The sequence below is a fragment of the Calliphora vicina genome, chromosome 5 (genome assembly GCF_958450345.1).
Source record: "Calliphora vicina chromosome 5, idCalVici1.1, whole genome shotgun sequence".
Taxonomy (NCBI): domain Eukaryota; kingdom Metazoa; phylum Arthropoda; class Insecta; order Diptera; family Calliphoridae; genus Calliphora; species Calliphora vicina.
In genome coordinates this window covers 97,285,192-97,306,354 of record NC_088784.1, presented here as the reverse complement: position 1 = coordinate 97,306,354, position 21,163 = coordinate 97,285,192, and the positions used below count along the sequence as shown (strand labels likewise).

The following is a 21,163-nucleotide window of genomic DNA, read 5'->3' as shown; positions in this document are numbered from 1 at the left end:
GGCCAACAAATGGCTGAGATATAAGGAAAAAACCAGAACAACTTCGATGTTTGTCCTATTTTTGATCTATACCTGGATTACTAAGTTATTTATATAGACAATATGGATGTAATGGGTCAGAATCGGGAAAAATAATTTTTAAACCGAATTTTTTTTTGAAAAAAAATTAAATTTCGTGACACAAAAAAAAAAAATTTTTTAAAGTATAATTTAGTGAAGGGCATTGAAGATTTTAAAAAATTAAAAAAATAATTTTGAAAAAAAAAATTAAAAAAAACAATTTCGAAAAAAAATTTTAAATAATTTTTGTTGTTTGATTACTTGTTTTTACTACTAAATTAAAAAAAAAAAACAAATTTTAAAGAAATTGTTAATTTGAATTGGAACAGGAAACATCAAATAAAATGTACAACCACTAAACGTAATCCGGTTTTTCTCAAATTTTGAGCATTTGATTTTAAGATGAAGGGGAAAACTGTTACTCCTTGGAAGCATCGAATAAAAAATGCAAAATAAGTGCCATCCTAATGTTCACATACATATTTAAACTTAAACATTTACCCAGACTTTTAACTTTATTTGCCTTTCTAACACTTATGTTGTTATACAAAAAAAAAAAACACTTACGCATTTCTGCATTCATCCTAACACAAGAAAGGATATGCGAATCTAAAGCTAAAACATCATCTAGTTTATTTATGTGTTGGGTATTTTCATTTGATTTTTATTTTTTTCTTCTGTATTTTACTTACCACTGTATAAGGATTATAGCCAACTGTGGTCGTCTTACTAAATGGATTCGTAAAAGGTAAATTTACATTCAGCAATTTACCCTGATACAAGTCAACGGCATAACGTATCTGTGAGTTTTTGTCCGTACACGAATCAATGGCGTACAGATGACCGCAAACAATAAACATCTCACCAAATTTATGATGATCCAATGTAATGTTGAAATTATATTGCACTTTAAGATTTTCCGCATCCAACTGTAAAGGAAATTGGGAGAAAGATAAAGGGGGCTGGCTATACAATACAATTTAAGAGACAATATTGCATAGTGTTTTTAAATGGGCTGTAGTTACAAAGTAAAGGATGAGTATGATAGAACTTAAATGTAGAATTAGGGAGGACCCAAAAAATGTTTTTTAGATTTTTGTTATAATTGTTTCATAGTCATAATATACAATTTTAATATCATTTGAAAGGCTCATCGAAATATTATGAATAAAATATCCAATCATATTATTTCTTTGAAACAAAAATCGTAAAAAAATACTTACATAACATAAGAAATATTATTTTAAAACTATTTTGGCTTTAATTTTAGTTGAGTACATCGACCTCTTATTTTTGAGGCCCACCCTAATGTTAATACATGCATTGTGGAAATGCCGAAGATGGATAAATGTGATGTTAAACTGGTACTAAACTTTAAGGAAAATGTTATAATGTGCTATACTCAGTCTCTCCAAGATCTGAAATATTGAAACATTTGTACAATATAAATTTATTAAAAGTATTGGTCATTGTTAGCTATCACCTTTTCCCATCTTTCTGGCAGCAGATGGATTCCGAGCCTAAAGAACTGCCCATCTTTTGAGGCCGAGAACGAATTAAGTCAACACATGCGAAATACACGTTAATAAACAATGTTACGCTACACTGCTCCAGAACGCGGAATATTGCTGACTATTTATTTGACCTTAATCACCACCAAGAGGAAGATGATTTTTCATCAAAAATAATCATGAGTGATGAGGCCCATTTCCATCTTAGCGGGTACGTAAATAAGATAAATTTACGCTTCTGGGGCACTGAAAATCCGCGTGTAACCCACGAAGAGCCATTACACCCGCTCAAAGTCACTGTATGGTGTGCGGCACACACTGCACGTGCCACTACCGATATGCTGAAGGATGCATTTCCCGGGCGCCTAATCTACCGTTTTGCCGATTTGCACTGGCCAGCTAGATCGCCTGATTTGACCGCTCCAGACTTCTTTTTGTGGGGCTTTTTGAAGTCGCGGGTTTATGTCAACAAGCCTCAGACTCTTGCAGCTCTTAAAGACAATATCCGTCAAGAATGTGAGGACCTATCGCCGGAAGTTTTGGCCAAAGTGATGGAAAATGCCACAAAAAGGGCTCAAATTTACAAGACCATTTACAAGACTTCATATTCTCGACTTGATGTAAAAAAAATTAAAAGACCAAAAAAAAAAATACTCCACAAGAAAAATCAAAGTTTTTAATTTTTTTTTAATTACAGCCAAAAAACATCGGAAGTTTACTTTTGTGCCACCTTGTATATTGATTGTGCAATTAAGCTTGAAGCACACATTACTCCAGCATGCTGGTACAAAATTTATTTTTTACCAAAAATTGTGTGGAAACGTTTGTAATGAATAATGATAAACAAAAACGAAAAATGATAAAAAAAACGTGTTTGCATGAATAAATTGCTAGAAAAAAAAGAAGAACTAGGACACACTAAACTTCTAAAAGAAGATGATACATTTTTCTTCTCTGGAACATTCCTGATCTTCCAAAAATGCTTTTGGCCCACCTCTTTCAATTGTTCTACCATTTTATTGTAGCATTGGATTTTTAATTCATAGGCAAGGCATTGTTTTATAAACTTCAAAAAATTCTCCCCAAAATATTTTTTTCTTTGGCATTCATATTTCGTTTTTTTATTTTTTGATATATGTATATTTTAATTTTACAACACACGATTCAATCATGTGTTGTACCAGCAGCTGGTATAATCACACCACAAGCTCATACACGATCAATCAGCTGGCACAATCACTTGATTGCACAATCATGATGGTGTTGTGTATGGGCCCTATTAGTACGCAAACGTGCCAAGTCCCATTTTTTGAATTTTACAGGAGAGACAAAAAACGTTCTATCTTTTTTTGCTTTTAATATTCATTAGATCTGTAAACGCAGTTCTCTCCTATATCAGTTGAAAAAATAAAATAATTGAAATGACTTTAGAAACTGAAGCCATTTTTAGGGACTTAGCTCTTTTGATTTTTATGATTTAGTTTTGGGGGGAAATATGCAATTTGTTCAGTTTTTGTAAAAATTTTGCTATTAAGTAATTACTTTTGCAATTCAATTTAAAAGAATCGAAATGTGTACGTAATTGTCGTTCTAATGAGATATAAAAGACAAAAATTGGTTAAAAAATGTTAAAGTTATTAAAAATTCGACAAGCCTTATTGTGTCTCAGGCCACTAGAACAAGAAATGTAGGAACAAAATTAACATATTTTGAGAAATATTGAAATAAAAACTTATTTTTACTTAAAATATATCCATATTTACTTGTATATGAGTTTTTGTCTTAGTAGGAAACCGTTAACCTATTCGCAGGTATGACCAAAAGAAAATAATTTTTTAACAGCAGTTTCAAAACTCCATTTTCAAATTTTTAAAAATTTTGTTAAACAAATTTTAGAATTTGTTGATCATCACATGGTGATTTATTGACAACATAATAGGGAATAAAAATTGGAAAAAATTATGTCAATACTTCCTATAGTTTTTCCGTACTTGCAATATAAATTTTGTGATTTTCAAGAAAAACTAATTTTTTAGCCATATTTTGGTGAATGAGCCTAATTTCCTTACTATTATTCAATTTAAGTAAAATCTGTTCAGAATATTATAGTCCAGGTAATTTTAAATATAGTCTGAAAGTTTTCCTAAAATCGGAAAACGTCAACCCTTAAATTGTGAAGGTCAAATTTTTCAATATTTTGAATTTCTAATGGAAATATAGCGAAATGTTATATATTTTTAGGCCGATTTTGATGAAACTTAAGAAAAATATAACATGAAGTCTAGTATTGCCAATAACAGCACAAAATAGAAATTAACCCTTGAAATTACTGCTTGAGTAGCTCCCAATGATTTTGCAATCTGTTGTTGAGTTGAAGTAATGCCTCAAATTCTTGATCTTCAAACATTTTAGGCTGGACTGAACGACCTTTTTCTTCCGTGACAAAATTACCACTTCTGAACCACACAAACCATCTCTGGCACGTTGAAACCGATGGAACACATTCACCATAAACTTTGGTGAAGCATCGGTCAGCTTCAGCGGCAGTTTTCTTCAAGTTAAAGAAGTAAAGCAAAACTTCCCGCATATGACGCTATGTTGATACAAAATTCAACATTTTCGAACCAAAAAAAACTTTGTTGTTTACACTATAATGTTCAGTAACTAAGTGAGAATAAATGACAGATAAGTTATTAAAAACAAAAACAGAGTTCAAAAGATACTCCGTCTAAAGTAAATCCCGCATTTTTACAAGATCTGTTAATCTGTCTCACTCATTATATGGCAAGAAATGTGATCTGTGGGTGAGTAACAAACTCGAATTCTATTTCTCAACAATGATAAGTTAAATATAAGATATTTACGACTGATTTTTAATATGAATAACGTTAGAGAACACTAAATTGTTGACAGTGTTTATTGACTTAAGAAAATTACTTGATTTTACAAATGTGTAAATTTACCAACTCTGTTAAATTCACATTCGACACATAAGAAAATACTTTCTTGTCTGTGGCCTTGTAACTGTGTAAGAGAGTGTGATAATGCATTTATGCTGCACATTTGTGTTTATGCTTCTGATTTTCTACAATAGCATTGACAGTGGAACTGATGTAATATATTGGTCCAAGGAGAATTACAGGCTACAATTTGTGTTAAGAAAAGGAATGCAATCAAGCAAAAAGTAGATGTAAAGAAAATTTATTAAATTGTATTAAGCATAGTAAATATATATATACAACATACGAGGTTTGCTGACAGATGCACAATGGGTCTGGATTATCATATTTTGGTCATTTGGAGGCTTAATTCAAAGTCAATATTTCAAATTTGTCTCCAACTTTTCTTTTCGGGTGATATTTTCTCATAGATATCGACAGCCTATATTCAAAATTTCCCACAGAATTGATCTGTTTCCCCATATTGAATGAATACTTTCGTTCACTTTTTATCAATCTGAGTTGGGTTTTATTAACTCTAAACTTCAACTAATTCGGGAGAAAACAAAAAAAATTCTTCAAAGCATCGGATAAAAGAAAATAATTTTTGAACCGAATCATTGCTTGATAACCCGAAGTGTAAGATGTCGTATGTGAAGCCCGGCCAACCAGCCGAATTGACAACAAAGCTAACTATTCATGGCTGATGTCCTTTTTGTATTTGGTGTGACTAAAAGGGTCCTATATATTATGAGCTGCTGAAAACTGGACAGACTATCACAGAGAACTCGTACCCGAACACAACTGATTCGTTTGAAGCGTACATTGGCCGAAAAATGACCAGAATATGACTTTAACTATATGCATATCATTGAAATCAAAAATGGAAAATACGAAAATGTAAATTTTCTGTCCAATTAGGGTTGAATTCTCCCTAATTATGCTGGGATATATAATCTTTATCAAACTCTTCAGTTAACGATTGTTTGTAAAGGAACCCTTAATGACATTTCAGCATAATAATGATTTGATATACATAAATAGATATTAACATTCATACTAAATGAATACAACAAAACCTACAAAAATAAAATGAAAACAAAAATTTGTTTTAAGTCAGCAAATATCAAATGAATTTTAAGTTTCGAATACACAGGGGAAAACTTCTTCTACATCAGGCGTATAAACACTTTTAAAATTTTGAACATGCAACATCATTTGTACAGATTTCAGTAGTAAATTAAGTGTTTGTAGGTGTGTAGGTACTTTGCAGCACAAACAGATGTTAAATACTATTGAACATTTAACCATTTTATAGCATTGAAATAGCCCAATAGTTTTACAAGTAGTCAATGTATCCCTTATAGGCAGTAATTTTCACTAATTTATGATCACTTGAGTGACCTCAATTTATATGTTTTGGATTATTAGTTACGTATGTGCTCTTTGTAGTTCAGAGATAAGTCAATTGGTTACTTTATATATCCCAGGTAATCAAGCGTGAAGTCAAATGTCACTTTAGTGTCCCTAAGTAATCTAGAGTGTACTCACTTTTAACACTTCATTACACTTTAAGGACAATCCATTATACTCACTTATAATGCTGGGTGTATTATCGTTTTACTACTGTCCCTTTTTAGGTACATTTTTAATCATTTCATAGGTATTATATTATTATTATTATATTATTATATTTCTATTTAAGGACTAGCTTTACTCATCAGTGATGAGTCATCACTAATATTATCTGACAAGAGCCAGTGAATCGTATTTGATTAAACCTTAGTAGACAAATGGGAAGTCGATTTTAAATGTTTATATATTTGATATTTTATATACACAATTGCCCAATTCACAACTGATGTCGTAGTGTTGTATATCATAAATATTTTTCAAAACAAAACCAAAATATTAATAAAAACAAGTAAGAGTGCTATATTCGGCTGTGCCGAATTATTTTACTTAAAAATTTTAAATATTTTTAGGTAAAAAAATTTAATTTTTTTTCCAGTTGCTTTATTAATTTTTTGTAAAAAAATTTTTTTCGATTGTTATTTCAAATTTTTTTTTTTAAATTTTAAATTTTTTTTTTGATTTTTCAATTTTTTTTGGTGAAAAAAAAATTCGGTTTAAAATTTTTTTTTCTCGATTTTGACCCATTGTAGGTCCAACTTACTATGGTCTTATATACGTCGTTGCAAAGGTCTTTGAAATATATATCTATTAGATATCCATATTGTCTATATTAATGTCTTAGTAAACCAGATATAGGTCAAAAATCGAGGTTGTCTTGGTTTTTTCCTCATATCTCAGCCATTTGTGGACCGATTTGGCTGATTTTAAATAGCAAAATTTTCGAAAGCATGTCTGACAGAATTATTGAAGATTTGGATCCCGAAGATATCTGGGGTCTTCAGAAAATTGATTTCAGCAGACAGACAGACGGACATGGCTTAATCGACTCCGCTATCTATAAGGATCCAGAATATATAAGGAGTGAGATCGAAAAATTCTTAACATACATATATGTTTATAAAAAAGAAACCACTAAACTTACAGCTTTAATTTTTTTTTTATTTGATTGAAATTATTATTACAATTTACAAAAAAAATTATTTTTATAGTTTTAATCACTAGTGATGAAATTTTGAACCTTTTTCGGAAACCCTTCCATTAACGTTTTTATAGTGCTTTCTGTCACTTTGCTCGAACATGTAGTCCATCTCCGTTTAAAATCTACCACACTTTTGGACACCTTTTTTGTACTCTTCAATTCTCTTTTAACAAGAGCCCAATATCTCTCCACTGGCCTTAGCTCCGGGCAGTTTGGAGGATTTGCCTCTCTTGGTACAAATACCACATTATTGTTCTTGTACCACTCAAGGGCTTGTTTGCCATAGTGACAGGATGCCAAGTCAGGCCAAAAATAAGTGGACACATTATGAAGTCTTATGAATGGAAGCAGCCTTTTTTGTAAACATTCCTTGATGTAAATTTCGGTATTTATAGAGCCCGTTGTAACAAATGAGTGGCTTCTTTTGCCGCAACTGCATATTGCTTGCCATACCAAGAACTTTCTGGGAAATTTTGTCTGCTTTTGGGTCCTAAACTTTTCTTCAACATTCCCTCGAGCATCAGCAACATAAAATTTTTGACCTGGAAGTTGCGAAAAATCTGCCAGAACATACGTTTCGTCATCCATTATGCAGCAAGAATATTTTTTTATAAAACTTGACTTCAATTTCCGTGCTCTGTTTTTGGCCTCTAAATTTTTAGTAGCGTTCCTGTCAGGAACTTTTTGAGCCTTGTATGTTTTTAAACCTGCATTAGCTTTAACTTTTCGTACCAAATAGTCCGAGCACTGAGCTAACCGGGCTGCTTTCCTACCGGATGTGTTGGGAGCTCTTTTGAAAATGCGTTCTATTTTTTTGGCTTTAGAAACATCATGTGGACCATTCCTTCTACCTGAACCAGGTTTTCTATCAACTGACAAGTTCTCCCGGTACTGTTTAATAACATTGGAAACAGTTTGACGGCAGACCTTTGTATGCTTGGCCAACTTTTTGTAAGACCAAGTTGGGTTTTGTTGAAAATATTTAATAATTTCAGTACGCACTTTTTTCTGGTCACTCATTTTAATCAGATTAACAAAAAAATTAATATAATTGACATTACACATAATAACTGACATGTTTTTCAAAGGTAACTTGATCAAAAAAAAATTCAAATAATACTTGGGTTAAAAAATGTAATGAAAAACGTGTGTTAAGAATTTTTCGATCTCACTCCTTATACTTTATAGGGTCGGAAATGAAAAATGTAGAAATTACAAACGGAATGACAAACTTATATATACCCTTCTCACGAAGATGAAGGGTATAAAAAAATACGACGTACAACGATACAACGCTACGACACCAATTGTGGATTGGGTAAATTAATATTGTAAAGTTGTAAATTTGTATACGATTTTAAGTAACGGACTCTATGTAACCAATTTGTGCATCCCATGAGTTGACTAATTTAGACGAACTTTCAGCTGTCTGTGTAGTTAATGTAGGGTCAATAACACATGTATAATAGTAAATATGTAGCCAGTGTATATCCTAAATGTTATCAAAATCATTAGTTTGGTATAGTCACCCAGAAATGCAGGGACATTTCCACAATGTTAGTGTAAGTGATGAATGTGTGTATGTTTTTAAAGGTATTAAAGTAGATATTTTGTTGAAGTTGTTGTACATACAGTGGTGGGACAAAACAATGGAAACTTAAATTTAATTTTTACAAAAAATGTCTGGCCTTTTTTTTATTAGAACCGCATTCGATAAAGCTTTCTTTGTGGCATATTGTATACAATTCAAAACTCTTACTTCATAGGGGTCTATAGTTGAAACAAAAATCTAAAAAAGTCGGCTTTTCGAACTTTCGCTTTTTGAATTTAGCTATTTACAAAAAATTTACTTTAATTTACGAAAAGCATGATTTAAAATGCGAGATTTTTTTTTTCAAATTCTTAGCTCTTGTTTTGAAACATTTGTACAAAATAAATTTATTCAAAGTATTGGTCATTGTTAGCTATGATCTTTTCCCATCTTTCCGGCAACATATGGATTCCAAGCCAAAAGAACTGCTCATCTTTTGAGGCCAAGAACGTATAAATCAAATGTCGGATAATCTGTTCCAAAGGGAAGAGTATCTAAGAGAGAGCGTTCTGCATTGATCGAAACAAATAGTAGTGGGACGGAAAGGTCTGGAACACTTCATTATAAATAACATTTAACAGGCATTGCCGAGTGTTGACATGATGAAATATTACGGTTTCATGTCTGGCTTCATATTTTGGGAGTTTGTCGGTCAGTGCTCGCTTCAAACGAATCAGTTGCGTTCGGTACAGGTTCCCTGTGATGGTTTTGTCAGATTTCAGCAGCTTATAATAAATAGGACCCTTTGGCTTCCACCAAATACAGAACATTACCTTAGCGCCATTGATATTTGGTGTCCATTCGGCTGATTGGCCGGGCTTTACAGTTGAAAGTTCTTGTTGAGTTTGACAACAATCCTCATGGAGTAATGCCTCAAGTTTTTGGCTGGCCTGGGTGATCTTTGTCTTCCGTGTCAAAATCACTACTCCTGAATCGCATAAATCATCTCTCGCACTTTGAAACCGATGAAACACATTCACCATAAGCTTTGGTGAGCAATCTTCGTAATTCAGCGCACTATTTTTCAAATTAAAGAAGTAAAGCAAAACTTCCCGCATATGACGCTTTGTTGGTACAAAATTCGAAATTTTTGAAGCAAAAAAAAAGTTTATCGTTTACACTATAATTCAATAACTAAGTGAGAATAAATGAATAAATGATGATCTTCGGTCTAGTTAGTTTTGGAAATTTCTTAAACATTTTGGCTGTTAAATTAGCTTGTTTTGGAGTAGTTTTACGTGGTCTTCCTCCCAACTGCTGATTTATTAATTGAATATTTATTACATATATCTTACAGATGATTCAATCATCAAAGCATTAAATCTTTTATTATTTTGGTTTTAAATTTTCTCTATTTTTACTAAATATTTAAAAACTTATTGTGAGGCAAAAATATAGCAACATAAAAAAATATTGAAAAACTTTTAAAACGTGAAGCTTTTTACCATAGAGAATAGACATAGAGCGGAAACTCAGCTGTCAAAGACCTAACACAGTTGTCAAAAACCTAAGTGGTGAGAATATATTAGTAAATAAAACTATGTGAAAACAAAAACAACACTCGTATGTGTGATTATTTTGAGTAAAATTTTAGTTTGAGTTTTTTGTGTGATTATTTTGAGTAAAATTTTAGTTTGAGTTTTTTTCTACACCATTTCCAATTGTATTTCAGAATTTTCCAATTGTATTTCAGAAATTTCCATTTTTATTTCAGAATTTTTAATTTATACTTAAAAATTCTGAAATACAATTAGAAATTTCTGAAATATAAATGGAAATTTCTGAAATATAATTGGAAAATTCTGAAATATAAATGGAAATTTCTGAAATTGAATTGGAAATTTCTGAAATATAAATGGAAATTTCTGAAATATAAATGGAAATTTCTGAAATTGAATTGGAATTTACTGAAATATAATTAGAAATTTCTGAAATTCAATTGGAAATGGTGTAGTTTACGCTCTATGTATATTTTCTCTATGCTTTTTACCATAAAGAAAATATACATAGAGCGGAAACTAGAAAAAAACTCAAACCAAAAAATTACTCAAAAAATTTCCACATAAGGCAGTTGTTTTTGTTTTCACATAGTTTTTTCTAATACATTCGTACCAGTTTTGACAACTGAATTAGGTCTTTGACAGCAGATTTTCCACTCTATGTATATTCTATATGCTTTTTACATCAATTTCATAAATATTATTTTAGTTTTATTATTTTTTTCGTGTATAAATTTAAAAGTTTCCATTGTTTTGTCAATGCTAAGAAGTTTAATCACATTCTATAAATGTATATTTGTTAAACTTTAGTGCTTAGAAATGCTTAAATTTACTATTTTTTAATAGAAACCCTATAAAATTTTAATGTATCTTAAAAATATATATTTTTTGGAAAACAGAAATTAAAAAAAGTTTCCATTGTATTGTCACTCACTGTATGTGTGTATATGTATGTGTTTTATATTAGTATTTGAGCTGCTTTATTTTTACCTTTGCCACTAGAGTATTGTTGGAATCGTAAGTGCTGTAAATTACCCACAAACCAACCTCATCCACATTAAAATCCATGTAGTTGTATTTTGTCGAGTACAATTTATTACCAGATGCAATTCCAGCATTCGGCAATTGTGTTGCTGCAATTAATGAAGAGAAGATACTTTGATTTAGTTACGTTTTTGTTTTTTTTTTTTTTTGGAAAAACTATTTTTCTATGTTTTGTGGCAAATAAGTTAGTTTTGTATGTATAGAAGTGATGTGTACTGTGGTTTCCATAGAATTGACTTGAAGTATGAGGTTTGAAATTTTGTTAAGATTTAGCTTTTAAGTGATTTTAAGTAATTACTGTTGTATTAGTAATAGATTAAATAGATTTTGTATGAACTAAGTTTAAAGCCAATTAAATAAAGGGCTGTCGGGTGAGAAATCTAATAATTTCCATGGGATTTGTACAGATTTGGGATGATTTAGACCCAAAGTGGATAGCAGCTGGATTTTTTCATATCCGAAATTTAAAATTTACCCACAGTTATAATGAATTACAAGTATTTATCAAATCATAGACTTTATGACTTGAGACCTTCTTCAATTCTTTAGTTATAAAATTCAAAGTTCTGTATCTCAAAACCATATTTTTAAATTTGGACCTTAAAGGCCCTTGATGCAAAAGCTCTATGATTTGATAAACACTTAAAATACATTATAACTGTGGTAAAATCGGAGATGAGAAATCCGAAAAGTGCTGTTTTCTGTCCGCTTTGGGATCAATTCTCCAATTTGTTAAAAAGTTAAAATTTTTTAAATGTCCTACCTTGTTTACTTTAAAATTTTTTTTTTAATCAAATATTATTTTATGAAAACCACTGTATCTTCATATCAAACAACAATACCGACAAAAGATCTTTATTTAGTACTTAATAATGTTTTGTCAAAAGATGTATTACATTTACTTACAAATTCTTTTACCCGTAGACAAATCTAATTTCACCACATAATCCGAATTATATTGATTGTAATAGAATGAGCCATTGTACACAACATGAGCATTGCCCTAGAATTAAAAGAAATAAATAAAATGAAAAACATATTCAATTTAAATCTAACAAAAACATACTTAAAAATCTCTTAAAGCCTTTATTATTGCGACTGAAAAATAATTCGCAATAATAATAAAAAAAATTTACGAAATTAAATACTCACTTGAAAACCCATGCCCAAATCATATTGCTTACGTGGCACATCATTCATACGATACGCCACTTTGGATGTGTATTCATACAGAAGTTTATTATCCTTTTCTTTGGTTATAAAAGTTTTCTCACGGTCCGTTTCCTTGGCAGCTGGATCCTTAAGCCATGAACCATGCAATTCATCAACATATTTATGGAAGACGGGTTTGCCCACAGCATATAAAATGCAACCTAGACAGAAACAAGACAATGAACAACGACATACTTTAAATGAAACATACATGAAACAATTCATAACTCTGTTGCAGAGAGAAAGATAAAGTCTATTAAGGGAAAGGGGTATTTGGAGTTAGTGTAGAGAGTATAATCACTAAATCTAATTAGCAGGATGTGGCATGGTTGTATATCTGCAATCATTGTGAGTGTTTAAGGGGCTTTGTTATTCTTACAGTAGGCTTACGATTCAATTAAAACTTTTTCTGTATTTTATGTCATCATAACCCCCATACATACAATAACAATCTTTGTAGCCAGAAGTACTTTAACAGTATGAATTCTTTTTTTTTTTTGTTATCCATAATATTAACTCTGATAAGATATCCTTTCTATGAAGAAAAATATCACAAATTTTGTGAAAACTATTTCTTAAATCACAGATTCTTTGAGAGATATTAGCTACATGAAAATGTATTACAGATTCTGTGATACAAATTTTCTGTATATAAAATTATCATAGATTATGTGAGAGAATTTCGATGTATTGAAAATTATCAAAGATACTGAGAGAAAATTAGCTACATCAAAAATGACAGATATGTCCTCTATAGAAAATGAGTGCGAGAAATTTTCCGTATATAAAATTATCATAGATTCTGTGAGCGACTTTTTCTCTTTAGAAAAGCATCTAAGATTCAGTGAGAGACTTCTTCTCTATAGAAAAGCATCTCATATTCTGTCAGAAATTTTCTGCATAGAAAATTTTTACAGATTATTTCTATAAAGGACAGGCATTTTCTATAAAGGAAAGTATCATTGATACTATGAATACAATTTACTGTATATATTTGGCACAGATTCTGTCGGAGAAATTTTCCATATAGAAAATTAGTTATAGTAATTTGCTGTAAAGAAAAAAATGTCCTATATAACAAACATTATATCCAGATTTTTTCGAAATTTATAATAACAAGTATACTCTTATAGGAGTTTTATATTCGGCTGTGCTGAATCCTGTATACCCACCATCAATATATAGCTTTGACCTTTTATGTGGACTTGAATCAGTTATGTTCCAACTGTACAGGTTTTGGTAATGACTTACGTCGAAATTTATGTTATGACAATCGTGTTTTCAGTAGACAGACATACGAACGGACATATCTAAATCGACTTAGAATCTTATAAGGACCCAGGATACACATCGTAACCTTAATATAGAAAGGCCCTAGTTTAGTTTGGAAGGAGTGTGCACTATGTGCACTTCCACTCGGAGACCGTAATATCCATTGTGATTCCCTATATAAAGGCCATAACTCGTGTTTTTTTTTTGAAAGAACAGATTTTCGTTTATTTCGATAAATGGTACGCTCATATATCATATTTACCCAAAAAGTCTACACTTAACAAATTACGATTTAGGGCATTTCTATATTAATGTAACGATATATACTTTTTGATTCTGCGACCAATAATTCGATATGTTACAAACAGAATGACAAAATCAATATACCCCTCATCTTTTTTGATGGCATGTGCTAATTGAATACAGTCAAAGCTAGAAGCTTCCGTCTGTTTAGGGGATAAAACGGGTAAAAACTATTTTTTTTGGTACTTTTTTGGCACCCTATGTATCTTTTAAGTCAATAAACTTAGAAAGTAATTTTAAATCGTATTCTTTACTTATAAAAAAATATGAATTTGGTACTTTTTAATTAAAAAATGTCAGCCTTTCATTCCATAAATCCATTCCTAATATTTAATTTTTTAGATTCATTTCAATACCTTTGTTTAAACTGAATTAATTTTAAAGTTAATTAATAACAGAATTTATTCAAACTTTGAATGATTAAATTTTTGTTAAATCAAATCATTTACAAAATTAATTGAAAAAATGATCTTAAACCTTTTTGTACTAGATTTTAATTGAAGAAAAATTTAATCATTTAATAAATTTTTTAAGCTATTTTGTTATGAATTTGAAGAAGAAATTTAAAGAAATTAGAATGATTCAATAAGAAATAAATTCTATAAATAATGAATTCTCTTTTTAAATTTTCATACGAAAAACCCCAAATAAATAATAATAAGCGGTTTATTATTGCGAAGATATAAGCAAAAAACTGTAAAAAAAACTTTTCACTGTTTTCTGTTACGTCAGTTTTTAATTACCGGGATTCCCGACTAAAAATCCCGAGAATCGGGTAGTGAAAATTGCTAAAATTTCCGGGAAATTTGTACCGGGAATTACCGGGATAAAAACCCTAACCACAATATAACAATTTATTTGAATAAAATTTTAGAATAAAAAAAAAATACAAACAAGTAAGAGAGCTATACCCTACACCAAATTACACTTCAAAATAAAAATTTTAAATATTTTTAGGTAAACAAAATTTATTTTTTTTTCCAAAGTTGTTTTTTTCATTTTTTGAGAAAAAAAATGTTTTCGAATAGATTTAAATTTTTTTTTTTTAAATTTAAAAAAAAATTTTAAATTTAAATTTTTTTTGGTTGTTTTTTCATTTTTTTTTTTAATCGGGTTAAAAAATATTTTTTGCGATGTTGACCCATTGTAGGTCCAAATTTCTATGCTCTTATATAAGTCGTTGCAAAGGTCTTTGAAATATCTATCATTAGATATCCATATTGTCTATATTAATGACTTAGTAATCCAGATATAGATCAAAAATGGGCCAAAAATTAAGGTTGTCCCGGTTTTTTCTTTATATCCCATTTATGGGCCGATTTTAAAATAACAACCGAGCCGGAAGAATTACCGATATATTGATGTATGAATCATGTATGTAAGTTATTTGGGTGCTACGGAAAGTTGACTTCAACATACAGACGGACATGGCTATATCGACTTCGCTATCTATAATGATCCAGAATATATGTACATAATTTGTGGGGTCGCAAATGAAAAATGTAGAAGTTACAAACGGAATGACAAACTTATGCCACTCATGCTGAAGGGTATAAATACACCAAAAAGGGGGTAAAAACGGGAAAATACATTTGCTTTGGAATTATTAAGCCAATTTTTATAATTTTTTAACATTGATTCCAGGATTCATACAAAAACTATCTAACAGAGTGTACTTTTTTTAAAACATATTTTTTCTTAAGCATATTAACCCAGATTTGAATTATTTGAGACATATATGTAGCACATAATTTTTTGGCAAAATGTAGTAGTTTTTAAATTTCAAACTTAAAGGGTGTTCATGAAGGAAAATCGATATTGGTACTTTTCTCCTTATGATACTTTTTTTAATATTTTAAATTGTTCAACTTATCGACATTAAAGTTAGCTGATATGTATCTGAGTGAAGTTAGTGTTAGGAATAGGGGACAATATTTAGGTACCAAAATGTAAGAATTGAACTATAGGTACTTTTTCTTTCTTCTAATGTTAGTTTTTGAATACATTTATAATAATGAACCTGGAGTAATGAAATTAGGCACATATGATCCTGAATGAGTTAGAATCCGCAAAAGGTGTATCTAGCGGTACTTTTTCTTCTTTAATAATGGTTCTAGAAATTAACACCCATATGCATAAACAGTTTATAAATTTATCAAAGGTTTATCAAACAAAATTTCCATACAAAATTTGTTCTATAAACCTTTGATAAATTTATAAACTGTTTATGCATATGGGGGTAAGTATATATGGTTCTCAGTGAGTGAAAATTCAATGGAGATGCTTTATCGTACTTTCTTTATTATAATAGTACTTTGTATGTATTTTGACCACTAATGAATGAACATGAAATAAAGCTTGTATATATCCGATTGGTACTTTTTCTTTATTCGAATGATACTTTTTGAATTTTTTTATAAAAATGGACCTACAAACATGAAATTAAGCATATATGGTCCTAAGTGAGTGAGAATTCAAAGAGGTACTTTATGGTACGTTTTCTTTATTCGAATGGTACATTTTCAATTATCTTCACCAATGAAGTTAGAAATACTATGTTAAGCTTAAATGGACCCGAATTTACAAGTAGTGACATTATGGAACTTTTTCTTTATTCTAAAGGTACTTTTTGAATTTTCTACAATAATTGAATAAGATAAAAAAAATCATATGTCTGAACAAAAACAAAATACATTGACTACCATGTTGTTGTTGTTGTCAGAGTTAGGTTTTTGACAATTACGTCTCGTCTCTATGTTACCATATGAATTAGGTTATTGGCTCTTAGTTAACTATCTAGTTGTCATCTATGGCTATAATTATCACTAAAATTTCATTTTTCTTTTTCTTCTTCTAAAACCTCATCACTTTAAAGCTCTGTTAGTATAGCATTTCAATGGCAAACTTTTCGACCATATTCTACTATTTAAGAAGTCAATACATTCACATGACTATATAAGGATATGTATGTATATACAATAGATGTTGTATGTTGTATGTTGTGAGTATTCAACGAGTTTTTATTATTGCTGGTAAAAAGAAAACAAAAATTAAAAATACTTACTCTTTTTGCGTTTTGGTAAGCCAGGATAACTATAATTTCCAGTTGGTTGAATTTCGAAATTGGAATTAATCGAATCCTTACATTGATATAAACTGCAAATGAATACAAAAGATATTTCTTACAATAGAATAAAAAAAAACCAAATTCGAATGAAACAGAAATTACAGCAAAAAATAATAAATGATAAATGTTGATGCTTGATTCTTGATTAGTGGATCACAAAAGCAAATGGTGTGGTAAATTAACCATAAATATTCACATATTTTCCTTTCATTTGTAATAAATATGCTTTTATTAAAGCAATATTCAGACGATAAACTTAGATGTATTAAATCAGCAACTATATTTAGAAACATTTTTGTGTAATTGCCAATATTAATGTCTATTTAAGTCAATCGTTTATTTTTCAAACAAACTATGAATCAATCATTCACTCACCTTGGATCTGGACATGTTTCACAAACTGGGCATTCAGCCTCTGGTGGTCTTTGGCCGTAAACCTTTATCTCCTTGCCCACGTATGGTGTTTCACTATTTGGATCTTGTGCTAAAATTACATAAACAGAAAACAAAAGAAATATGTAGTAGTTCCAATTATAAATGAAAATTTTCATTAAAAGCCCTCCGGTAATTGTCAGTGACATCATCAATTGTAATTTGAAATGAGGTGTTGCGCAACTCCAAACACTCTTCATACCGGTTGCGATGCAGATGAGTGTAAATGCATTCATGTGTTCATCATGTGTCATTTAAATTTATCAATCATCATTAGCAAATTTATACATATCTGATAAACTTACGTGCTATTTCGAAATTAACCATTGTAGCATTCAATTCGTTACGCGCAACACAATGATAATAACCAAAATCATCTTTACGCAAATTGCTGATTGTTAAACGCATTGTTGTTTTAAAGCTTTAAATGGACAAAAAAAAATATATACATATATTTTAATTAAAATCGATTTGAATAGGTTGCATTGCTTACCCATCGGGATATGTTTCAATGCGATATTTTTCTCCGGGGTCTAAAATTTTACCATCATAAGCTCGCTCCCAATAACGAATGGCTTCTGGGAAAGCCTCCACCATGCACTCCAAAGTAGCAGTACGACCGTATTCAGCATAAATCATTTGACGGTAGACGGATATCATGGGTGCAACTGTTAAATGCATAAAATGAATAAATAAAGCAGTTGTGAGGCATTTGCAGAATAAATATGATTAAAAAAATAGAAGATTTTGATAACTAGACTACAACCAGACTAAGGACTAGGCAATGGACTAGGCGATGGACCAGACTATGAGCTAGAATATGGACTAGGCTATTTACTAAGCTATTTACTAGAATATGGACTAGACTAAGGACTAGGCAATGGACCAGACTATGGACCAGACTATGTACTAGACTATGGACTAGACTATGGACTAGATTAATGACTAGATTAATGACTAGACTAAGGACTAGACTATAGACTAGACAATGGACTAGACTATGGATTAGATTATGTACTAGACTATGGACTAGATTATGGCCTAGACTATGGACCAGACTATGGACTTGACAATGGACTAGACTTTTTTTTTTTTTTTTTTCATTAGGCAGGTGTAAATCTTGCATAGATATCCGTGATTTAATAATACCAACGGATTATGTCGGATTCATACCGACTAAAGCACCTCCTTCGTCATCCTAAATCCCTACGGAACTGTCTATAAAGATATTGCGTCGCAGGGCGGGATAGCCTTTGTTAGGCTATGTGTCTCTTATCGTAGATTCTCGTCTGAGTTTCTCTTCCATCCTAAGATTCTCATGGATACGTTTTATCATCTTGTCTATTGCGTCCCAATTTTCCCTATTATGTAGCATATTCTCAACAATGTTTTGAGTATTTAATTGTCTTCCAACCACTTCTTCAGCCATTTGACGGTCCTGTACAAAACGTGGACAGTCGAACATAACATGCTCTGGATCTTCCGCTTGGTTTGGGCAGTGTGGACATTCCGGGGAATCGTCCAGTCCAAATCGGTACAGGTAGCTTCTGTAGCCTCCATGTCCAGATAGAAACTGCGTTAGGTAGTAATTTACTTCGCCATATCTTCTGTTCAGCCATACCTCTATTTTGGGTATTAATCTGAAAGTCCACCTTCCTTTGCGGCTTTCTTCCCATCTATTCTGCCATAATCTTATTGATAGTTCTCTCTCGAGTTTACGTGTACATCTTTGCTCTGCACCTATCCTGGATTCGTATACTCGTTTAGATTCCTCTGCCAAAATTTCTATAGGGATCATTCCAGATATGACGTAGGCTGCATCTTCAGAAGTCGTTCGGAAGGAGCAGCATACACGTAGAGTTGATAGCCTATATACTGATACCAATTTTCTTGCTGTGCATTTTGCTTGGAGGGCTCCTGACCATATGGGAGCACCGTAAAGGATCACAGAGCTGACCACTGTGGATATTATTTTCCGTTTGTATTGCTTTGGTCCACCTACATTCGGCATCATTCTTTCCAGAGCCGCTCTAACATTTGAAGCCTTTTTATGGACGTATTCGATGTGTGCTTTAAAGTTTAGTCTTGCATCTATTATAACTCCAAGGTATTTTAGATGATTTTTCGATTTCACCTGATGATCTCCTATTACTACATTCATGTATTCCCTTTTTCGCCGACTAGTAATTAAAACTACTTCGGTTTTATGTTCTGCTAACTCTAATCCAGCACATTTCATCCAATTTCTAATAGTCCATACTACTTCATTAGATATCAGTTCCACTTCATCCAAGTGTCTTGCTGCAATTGTTACTGCAATATCATCTGCAAAGCCTATTATATTTGCTTCTTCTGGAATATTAAGCATAAGGACATCGTTGTACATAATGTTCCACAGTAAAGGGCCAAGTACCGAACCTTGTGGAATGGACTAGACTATGGAATAGGCAATGAACTAGACTACAGACTAGACTAGACTATAGACTATAGACTATAGACTATAGACTATAGACTATAGACTATAGACTATAGACTATAGACTATAGACTATAGACTATAGACTATAGACTATATACTATAGACTATAGACTATAGACTATAGACTATAGACTATATACTATAGACTATAGACTATAGACTATAGACTATAGACTATAGACTATATACTATAGACTATAGACTATAGACTATAGACTATAGACTATAGACTATAGACTATAGACTATAGACTATAGACTATAGACTATAGACTATAGACTATAGACTATAGACTATAGACTATAGACTATAGACTATAGACTATAGACTATAGACTATAGACTATAGACTATAGACTATAGACTATAGACTATAGACTATAGACTATAGACTATAGACTATAGACTATAGACTATAGACTATATACTATAGAATATAGACTATATACTATAGACTATAGAATATAGACTATATACTATAGACTATAGACTATAGACTATAGACTATATACTATAGACTATATACTATAGACTATAGACTATAGACTATATACTATAGACTATAGACTATAGACTATAGACTATAGACTATAGACTATATACTATAGACTATAGACTATAGACTATAGACTATAGACTATAGACTATAGACTATAGACTATAGACTATAGACTATAGACTATAGACTATAGACTATAGACTATAGACTATAGACTATAGACTATAGACTATAGACTATAGACTATAGACTATAGACTATAGACTATAGACTATAGACTATAGACTATAGACTATAGACTATAGACTATAGACTATATACTATAGAATATAGACTATATACTATAGACTATAGAATATAGACTATATACTATAGACTATAGACTATAGACTATAGACTATAGACTATAGACTATAGACTATATACTATAGACTATAGACTATAGACTATAGACTATAGACTATAGACTATATACTATAGACTATAGACTATAGACTATAGACTATAGACTATAGACTATAGACTATAGACTATAGACTATAGACTATAGACTATAGACTATAGACTATAGACTATAGACTAT

At 30.8% G+C, this 21,163-nt stretch overlaps 1 protein-coding gene across 1 annotated transcript in view; it reads right to left on the bottom strand.

Moving 5' to 3' along the window:
- The window catches only part of LOC135959801 (uncharacterized), a 69,925-nt gene that overhangs the window by 4,677 nt on the left and 44,085 nt on the right, over nucleotides 1–21,163 (bottom strand). The window contains exons 9-16 of the mRNA XM_065510872.1: nucleotides 18,098–18,272; nucleotides 17,910–18,025; nucleotides 17,548–17,656; nucleotides 17,110–17,201; nucleotides 12,411–12,631; nucleotides 12,165–12,261; nucleotides 11,205–11,347; nucleotides 753–989 (exon numbers count right to left, since the gene is read on the bottom strand). Coding sequence (XP_065366944.1) covers nucleotides 753–989; nucleotides 11,205–11,347; nucleotides 12,165–12,261; nucleotides 12,411–12,631; nucleotides 17,110–17,201; nucleotides 17,548–17,656; nucleotides 17,910–18,025; nucleotides 18,098–18,272 — 1,190 coding nt within the window. The remainder of the gene's footprint in view (nucleotides 1–752; nucleotides 990–11,204; nucleotides 11,348–12,164; nucleotides 12,262–12,410; nucleotides 12,632–17,109; nucleotides 17,202–17,547; nucleotides 17,657–17,909; nucleotides 18,026–18,097; nucleotides 18,273–21,163) is intronic.